General features: G+C 43.2%; 1 protein-coding gene across 1 annotated transcript in view; it reads left to right on the top strand.

Annotated features, from left to right (window-relative positions):
• Positions 1 to 8,146: 8,146 nt before the first annotated feature.
• The window catches only part of MSH2 (mutS homolog 2), an 82,411-nt gene continuing 80,885 nt past the window's right edge, over positions 8,147 to 9,672 (top strand). Inside the window, exon 1 of the mRNA XM_025932036.2 lies at positions 8,147 to 8,435. Within this exon, the coding sequence (XP_025787821.1) occupies positions 8,225 to 8,435 (211 nt within the window). The 5' untranslated portion in view covers positions 8,147 to 8,224. The remainder of the gene's footprint in view (positions 8,436 to 9,672) is intronic.

Here is a 9,672-nt window from a genome sequence, read left to right as displayed (position 1 = left end):
TCGTTACTTGTTTTATGGTTGTTTTTGTAGTTCTTCTCTGTTCCTTTCTTCAGTTGCTCTCTTCTCATGATTAATTGGCTTTCATTAGTGATATACTTGGATTCCTTTCTCTTTATTTTTTGCAGATCTATAACTGGGTTTTTGGTTTTTAAAATTTTTTTAACATTTATTCATCTTTGAGAGACAGAGAGAGAGAGAGAGAGAGAGAGCGAGCGAGCATGAGTGGGGGAGGGGCAGAGAGAGAGGGAAACACATAATCTGAAGCAGGTTCCAGTCTCTGAGCTGTCAGCACAGAGCCGGACACAGGACTCAAACCTACAGACTGTGAGATTATGACCTGAGCTGAAGTCGGATGCCTAACCAACTGAGCCACCAAGGTACCCCTATAACTGGGTTTTTGATTGATTAGGTTTATATGTAACATCTTCTGCACAGAGCAGTCTATATTAAGTTGATGGTAGCTTAAGTTTGAACCCATTCTTTACTCCTCTTCTCCCCACCTTTTGGGTATATGGTGTCATATTTTATATCCTTTTATGTTGTGAGGTGGATATACTTATTTTTACTGCTTTTGTGCTCCCTACTTTTCTTTATGGTCTTTCCACTCAAAGAGTCCCCTTTAATATTTCTTGTAGAGCTAGTTTAGTGGTCCTGAATTTCTTTAATTTTTCTTCCTCTGGAAAACTCTTTATCTCTCCTTCTATGTGAATGATAGCGCTTTTGAATACAGTATTCTTGCCTGCAGATTTTTTTTTTTTTTTTTGAGAGAGAGAGAGAGATAGACAGCATGAGTCAGGGAGGGGCAGAGAGAGAGAGAGAGAGTGAGAGAAAGAATCCCAAGCAAGCCCAAGAATCGTCTGTCAGCACAGAGCCCGATGATGTGGGGCTGGAACTCACAAACTATGACATAACGACCCAAGACAAAATCAAGAGTAGGACACTTAATCGGCTGAGCCAGACAGGCACCCCTTGGCTGCAGAATTTTTTTTTTCTTTCAACACTTTGAATATATCATGCCACTCCTGGCCTGCAAAGTTTCTGCTGAAAACTCAGATGACAGCGTTATGGGTCATGTATGTAACTGTTTTTTTTTCTCTTGCTGCTTTTTAATGTTTATTTATTTTTGAGAGAGAGAGAGAATGAGTGGGGGAGGGCAGAGAGCAACTGGGACAGAGGATCCGAAGTGGGCTCTTTGTTGACAGCAGAGAGCCTAATGTGGGGCTCAAACCCACAAACTGTGAGATCATGACCTAAGCCAAAGTCAGACCAACTGACTGAACCACCCAGGTGCCCCTGCTCTTGCTGCTTTTAAAATTCTCTGTTTATCATTAATTTCTGCTGCTTTAATTACTATGTGTCTTAGTTTGGACCTCCTTGGGTTGATTGTGTTAGGGGTTCTCTGTGCCTCCTAGTTCTGGATTTCTGTTTCCTTCCCCAGTTTTGAGAAGTTTTCAGCTATTATTTCTTCAAGTAAGTTTTCTGCCCCATTTTCTTTCTTTTCTTCTGGGATCTCTATAATGCAAATGTTATTACACTTGATGGTGTCACTGAGTTCCTTAAGTCTATTCTCATATTGCTTAATTTTTTTTCTTTCACCTACTTAACTTGATTGCTTTTCATTATTCTGTCCTCCAGGTCTCATTCTTCTGCTTCTTCTAGTTTATTATTTATTCTATTAGTGTATTTTTTACTTCATTTATTGTGTTCTTCATCTCTGATTTGTTCTTTTTATCTCTTTGTTAAGGATGTCATTGAAGTCCCTCTAAAATCCAGTGAGTATCTTTATGATCATTACTTTAAATTCTCTATCAGGGGGCGCCTGGGTGGCGCAGTCGGTTAAGCGTCCAACTTCAGCCAGGTCACGATCTCGCGGTCCGTGAGTTCGAGCCCCGCGTCGGGCTCTGGGCTGGTGGCTCAGAGCCTGGAGCCTGCTTCCGATTCTGTGTCTCCCTCTCTCTCTGCCCCTCGCCCGTTCTCTCTCTCTGCCCCTCGCCCGTTCATGCTCTGTCTCTCTCTGTCCCAAAAATAAATAAACGTTGAAAAAAAAATTAAAAAAAAAATAAAAAAAAATAAATTCTCTATCAGGCATTATTACTTGTTTTCATGTCACTTAGGTCTCTTGCTGTTACTTGGTACTGTTTTTTCATTTGGGATATATGCCTCTGTGTCCTCATTTTGTCTAACTCTTTGTGTCTGTTTTTTTTTTTTTTTTTAATTTTTTTTTTTCAACATTTATTTATTTTTGGGACAGAGAGAAACAGAGCATGAATGGGGGAGGGGCAGAGAGAGAGGGAGACACAGAATCGGAAACAGGCTCCAGGCTCTGAGCCATCAGCCCAGAGCCTGACGCGGGGCTCGAACTCACGGACCGCGAGATCGTGACCTGGCTGAAGTCGGACGCTTAACCGACTGCGCCACCCAGGCGCCCCTGTGTCTGTTTTTTATCAAACTTTTTAAAAGATTTTATTTTTAAGTAATCTCTACACCAAATGTGGGGCTTGAACTCACAACTCCACAATCAAGAGTCACATGCCCTACTGACTGAGCCAGCCAGGCACCCCATCAAACTTCTTAAAAACAACAAGCACATCTTGCTTTCAGAATGAACTCTTCAATCCATAGAGCTTCTGTTCTCCACAGTAACTAACCAAAGTACTTTCTCCAAAACCAGTGACTTCTTTGGGTCCTTTGTCCACTTTTAAATTGGTTTATTTATCTTTTTATTATTGAAATGTAAGATTTCTTTATATATTCTGGATACAATTCCCTTTGGATATATGATCTGCAAATGGTTTCTCAGAAGAACATTCAGAAAACATGAAAAGGTGCTTAATGTCGGTAGTCATTAGGGGAATGAAAATCTAAATCACAAACACAGTAAGATACCTTTTTTTTTTTGAAGCAACAAAACATTTTAAAGTTAGATTGTGGTGATGGTTATACAACTCCTGATAATATAATCATATGCTTTATTATTATTTTTTAAATAGGTTCCACACACAATGTGAGGCTTGAACTCATGATCCTAATATCAAGAGTCACATGCTCCAGGGGCACCTGGGTGGCTCAGTTGGTTGAGTGGCCAACTTCGGCTCAGGTCATGATCTCCAATTCATGGGTTTGAGCCCTGCAATAGCGAATTACATGGCTATACCATATTTTATATATACACTCATCAGTTGCTCCGAAGCAGTCACTACTTTTATTACCAAATAATATCGAGTTGCATGGCTATGCCATATTTATTCATTCATCAGACTGCTCTGAAGATGTCTCCCTCTCTCTGTGTCTCCCTCTCTCTCTCAATTGTTAAATTAACAACAATAATTTACTTTTAAGGTTAAAGCACCTTAACGTACACAATACTTTTCTATACTTGGTTGTTTTAAAATAGTAATTATTATTTCTTTAATGAGCCTCTTTGTTAGTACATATGCTTTTGTACCCAACACTTATTCTGACTATAAAAAGAAAATAGTCATTATTGTGAATTTGGAAAATATATGAGAAAATTAAAAAAACATGTTGGGGTCATGATTTTTTGCACCCTATCAGTCATGTCATGTCTTCCAGTTATATTTGTGTGAAAGTTCTCTTGCCAGTTATTTTTAGAAATGCATAGTTTCCTATGTAGGACTGGAAAACATGAAATTTCTGTAAGATGCCACTATTTGACATAACTTTAGAAATTTATCATAAATATTGTTGGGGAGAAGGAAATTACTTCCTTTATTCTCAGGAGTTCTTCTGGTTGGATTAATAATTGACACAGATTAACGGAAGAAAAAAACAAAATTACATGGGCACAGAGGTTCAATAAAAAAACTGAGACCAAAGGAAATGACAAATGTATGCAGTGTTTATACATTTTAGACAAAGAAACATAAATCTGTGAGGAATTGACAGGACAAAGAAAACATGTTTGGGTGTTTCAATTAGTAAAGGAATTCTAACCAGAATTTGGGCTGGGGTAGTAAATTAGTAAAAACGACAAGATTTGTTTATCTAGGCTTCTTCAGCCCTGAATTCCCACCTCTGGTGATACGGATGCTACTCTCAGTCTCCAGGTGATGTGGGGGGCACCTTTCACATGGGAGACTTATTTCCTGCATTCAGGGAGATAAAGGGTCAAGAGGCCCTTCTTGCATTGCTGCTTTTTCAGTAACTTCAATTTAAAGCAATCAACATTCCACTGTGGCATATCTTGGGGCAGACTGCACTGAGCTCCAACAACATTGAATCCATGCACATGACTTAAAAAAAAAAAAAGATGCTCTTGGGGCACCTGGGTGGTTCAGTTGGTTAAGCGTCCAACTTTAACTTTGGCTCAGGTCATGATTTCAGGGTTCATGAGTTTGAGCCCCACGTCGGGCTCCGTGCTGACAGCTCAGAGCCTGGAGCCTGCTTGAGATTCTGTGTCTCCTCTCCCTGCCCCTCCCATTTGCAGCCTTTCAAAAGTAAACAATAAACATTAAAAACAAGATTAAAAAAATAAATAAAAAGATGCTTTTAAGACAAACTCTTAGACAAATTCATTACAAGTGCATGTCAAAGTTTTATTTCAAGCTTGTGTTTAAACAGGTTAATTTAAAGAACCCACTTCTTGGGGCACCTGGCTGGCTCAGTGGGAAGAGCATGCAACTCTTTTTTTCCTTTTTTTTTTTTTTTTTTCAACGTTTATTTATTTTCGGGACAGAGAGAGACAGAGCATGAACGGGCGAGGGGCAGAGAGAGAGGGAGACACAGAATCGGAAACAGGCTCCAGGCTCTGAGCCATCAGCCCAGAGCCCGACGCGGGGCTCGAACTCACGGACCGCGAGATCGTGACCTGGCTGAAGTCGGATGCTTAACCGACTGCGCCACCCAGGTGCCCCAAGAGCATGCAACTCTTGATCTCGGGGTTGTGAGTCTGAGCTCGATCCTCTTCTCAAAGACATTTTGTAGGAGAATGTCTGGGTGGCTCAGTCGGTTAAACATTTAACTTTGGCTCAGGTCATGGTCTCTCAGTCAGTGGGTTCAAGCCCCACATCTGGCTCTCTTCTGTCAGCACAGGACCTGCTTCGGATCCTCTGTCCCCCTCTATCTCTGCCCCTCCCCTGGTGTATGGTCTCTCTCTCTCTCTCAAAAATAAACGTTAAAAAAAAAAAAAAAAAAGACACTTTGTAGGAAAAAAGCATGTTAGGATCATTGTTATTAGCCTGGATACAAAGCAAAGGATCATTAGGTATCTTCTATGTTTTGTTAACACTGCCCTCTGCTGAGGCTGATAGTCCTCCGGAGGAATTTTCTGGACTTTATGCCCATTACAGTCTCTCAGAAATGGTTTTAATGGGTGCCTGGGTGGCTCAGTCAGTTGAATGTCCAACTTCAGCTCAGTTCATGAGTTAAAGCCCCACATAGGACTCTGTGCTGACAGTGCAGACCCTGCTTGGGATTCTCTCTGTCTCCCACTCTCTCTCTACTCTACCTGAACTTTCTTTCTCTCAAAATAAATAAATACACTTAAAAAAGAAACGAAGAAATGGTAATAATGTCTCAAAAAGAATGGCTAAAGACATCAGACTACAAAATTCAGGTTTCAAACACATTATCTTTTTCAGAACTGCTGGTAGAAATCCCCCTGCCCAGGAGCAACCACCACGGTTATGGTGTTTAGAAGGCTCACGCTTTGGAGATCCATCTTGATTAGCATGGTGCTTCACCCCTAAACTGTACAAATATTCTGAAATAGGGCTTTAGCTCACAATCTAGAGTGGATTTTTTCAATTTTTATTTTTTTCAATTTTATTTTTTAAAATTTATATCCAAATTAGTTAGCATGTAGTGCAACAATGATTTCAGGAGTAGATTCCTTAATGCCCCTTACCCATTTAGCCCATCCCCCCCTCCCACACCCCCTTCCAGTAACACTCTGTTTGTTCTCCATATTTATGAGTCTTTTCTGTTTTATCCCCCTCCCTGTTTTTATATTATTTTTGTTTCCCTTCCCTTATGTTCATCTGTTTTGTCTCTTAAAGTCCTCATATGAGTGAAGTCATATGACATTTGTCTTTCTCTGACTAATTTCACTTAGCATAATACCCTCCAGTTCCATCCACGTAGTTGCAAATGGCAAGATTTCATTCTTTTTGATTGCCGAGTAATACCCCTTGTATCTATATACCACATCTTCTTTATCCATTCACCCACCGATGGACATTTGGGCTCTTTCCATACTTTGGCTATTGTTGACAGTGCATACCCAATAGGTGCCAGGCCTTATGGCACACAGACGGTTAAGCATACAGAATTTGGAACAAGACAGAACTGTATTACTTACTACCAGCTCTGTAATCTTGGGCCAGATACTTCACATCTCCAAGTTTCCATTGCTTCATTGTAAAATAAGAATAACAATAGTACCTAATACCTAGCGTTTCAAAGATTAAAAGAGTTAACACATGTAAAAATAAGGAAAACACCTGTCAGTGAATGGTAATGAACATTAGTCATTATCATTAACTATAAAAACTCATTGGTGTCCTTTCCAGGTGTTTAGTAAAAGAAGTGAACAGGTATTATAAAACAATGCAGAAAATATTGTTACAATATGAATAAGGTGTAGGTACTCCAGAAGATAACGCAACTGACGACACCTGCAGAAACTGGGCAGGTTGGACTGAGGAGACATTTGGAATCGAAGACAAAATGATGACTGGGAGTTTGCTACACGGACAGGAAAGGGCCATTCTGGAGCAGAGAGACAAGTTTGTGTTGAAGCCACAACCCTTGAAAGGTAAAGGACATTTAATTATTAAGTAAGCTCTGTGCCCAATGTGGGGCTTGAACTCAGGACCCTGAGGTCAAGAGTCTCGGGCTCTACGGACTGTGCCAGCCAGGTGCCCTGGAAGAGGAATTTACTGGCCCAGATAACAGACCTGGGGTGAGAGGCGAGAGCACTGCAGGCTGAGGGAGATATTAAGTCTGTGGGAAAATTAGTCAGCAGAGGATCCAAACTTTTTCTGTTTTCCAAGATATTTGAATTTTAACTGTAGGCCACTGGTTTCAAAACTGATTGTCGGGAATACCCAAGGATGTTTTTAAAAGGATCCCAAAACCCCACCTTCATAAATTCCAAGCTTTTGTATGTGGGTGTGGCCCAGCTATATCTTTGAAAAGCCCCTGGAGTAATTCTGCAGTTGAATCAGGGTTGGAGCTGCTTCCTTGGGTAAAGAGTGAGCCAAACAGGAGAGCAGGATACCTTTCCTAAGGCAGGTAACTGTGCAGGATGCGTTCTGACCTCCTTCAGATCTTTGCTCAACATTAAAAAAAATTTCACCCTATCTTTATTTTCCACCTATACAGTTATCTTCTAATAATTTTCTTACTATACATTTACTTAATATATCATCTGAATTCATTCATGAGAATACAAACTGAACAAAGGCAGTGGTTTTTCTCTTTCCATTTCTAGTGATCCTCAGATTCTAGAAGAGGCTGGCACATAGAAGGCCACATAAATATGTTTTTAAATGAATGAATCAGTCAAGGAGAAACGAGAAAGAATATGGCTAATATAGAACAATAAGGAGGTTGCGGAAGAAACCTGTAATATTGATGTTGGCAGTTTGCTTAAAAAGGAAAAGGGAGACAGGGAAAGGGGGTGATTTTATTTTTTAATTTCAGTATAACTCCAGTGTTACGTTAGTTACAAGTGTACAATATAATGATTCAACGATTCTAAGCATTACTCCCTGCTCAGAGAGGGGTGCAGTTAAAAAAAATATGTATTAGGACGGGAAGAAAGGCTAGTTTTTCCTTGTTTTCAAGTTTCTTTCTGATCTCACTCATACTTCCGGGTTCATAATAAACTCAAGAGAGCCAAAACGTCCCACCCGGCCGCCTTCCCTAGTTATCTATCCACCTGGATTCCTTTCGGATGCAGCAGAAAAAGTCTCGAGGACCTAAAATCTTTTAACGATGGCTGTCTGCCAGGGTCGGCGCGCGACCTAGGCTCAAGCATGCGCAGTAGACAGTTACCAGCGTGCGCGGGAAGCTGGGCCGCGTCCGTTTGTGATTGGCTGCCGCGGCGGACTCCCACCCACCGAAATGCAGCGCTCGGTGCTGATTGGGTGACTCCGCAGAGGCGGACGTCGCACGGGAGGGAGGGAAGGGAGGCGGGAAACAGCTTAGCGGGTGCGGGGTCGCGCAGTTTTTTTCTGGCAGGCGGTGGAGAGGTTCCGAAATGGCGGTGCTGCCGAAGGAGACGCTGCAGCTGGAGAGCGCGGCCGAGATCGGCTTCGTGCGCTTCTTCCAGACCATGCCGGAGAAGCCGACCACCACGGTGCGCCTCTTCGACCGGGGCGACTTCTACACGGCGCACCACGAGGACGCGCTGCTGGCCGCCCGAGAAGTGTTCAAGACCCAGGGGGTGGTCAAGTACATAGGGCCGCCAGGTGAGGGCGGGGACGGCGCGGGCTCGGGGGACCCTGCGGAGGGGGCTCCTCTCAGGCAATGGGCGGCGTGCGACTCTTGGGCGAGGAGGCACGGGGGCGGAGACGTCGGTGCCTCCCGGGGATGGCGCTTTCTGCGGCCGCTGCCTGGCCAAGTGGGGCGCCACCCGCCCCTGCCCTGCCTCCGTCCTGAGTCTGTCCCTCTGCAGCGGCCCTATACCTGAACTAACAACGGACACAGGGAGAACGGACACGGAGAGAGCGTCCCGCCTGCCAGGCGTTGGGCGAGGCGTTTTAATACAGTGTTCTTTCTTGATCCCCTGCAGTCGCGTGGGTGTCTGCCCGCCGCCCCGCCTTGGCCCTGTGCATCTTCTCGCAACTCCCGACCAGGAGTGAGATTTAAAATAGAAGGTGGTCTAGGAAACCGTTTTATGTCACCAGTGTGATTTTGCCCACACGCAGTGCAGGGATCTGGAATGGGTTACTGTTGATGGGCAGTAACTGTTGCCAAGTGGTCAGAACCTCGCTTCGAGCCAGATTGCCTGGATTCAAGTCGCGATCCTCCACTTAATAGCTGTGTGACCTTGGGCTAGTTACGTATGTCTGTGCCTCAGTTCGTCACTCCATGTCCTCTGTAATCCCAGCCCCATCTCTCCAGCATCATCTCTCCCTCTAAGGCTACATACAAACTTCTCACCCTATGTGAGCTATATGTTCTAGATGTTGTGTGTTGATCTTTGCTGCCTGGCTCCATTCTGATGATGGAAAGAGCATTCTGGCAGGAGTGAGGAGTCGTAGCTTCTAGTGCTACTTTTGTCACATGCAGATGGGATGTTATTGACAAAAAGGATGTTTTATTCCTTAGACAAAAATTTGTTGAGTGCTGCTGTATCACGCAGGGTTATGGACACTGGGAAAGACGGTATCCCTGCCTTCACAGAGATCTTTGTGGTGGAGAGCAAGGCAGAAATAACAGTTCACTGAGAAAAATTGTGGAGGTGTGCTCCGTAGCAAGTTGAAGAGACAAAAAGGCAGGAATGCCAAAGATTGGAGACCTCAGAAGCACTGCATGAGAAGCTGAATTTCACTTGAGTCTTGAAGGACCGGGTGTTTGCAGCGGAGAGGATCTGAAAAGAGGCAGATTGCTGTTGCTAGAGCAGAAAACCCTGAGGAGGGTGGCTCAGGTGGATGGGATCAGATGATGAAAGGCTCTTTATGTTGTACTGAGTTGTTGGAATTT

Source organism: Puma concolor, chromosome A3 (genome assembly GCF_028749965.1).
Source record: "Puma concolor isolate L17-30 chromosome A3, mPumCon1.1.hap2, whole genome shotgun sequence".
Lineage (NCBI taxonomy): Eukaryota > Metazoa > Chordata > Mammalia > Carnivora > Felidae > Puma > Puma concolor.
The sequence above is the reverse complement of the archived record's forward strand: the minus strand, read 5'-3'. Positions and strand labels throughout refer to the sequence as shown.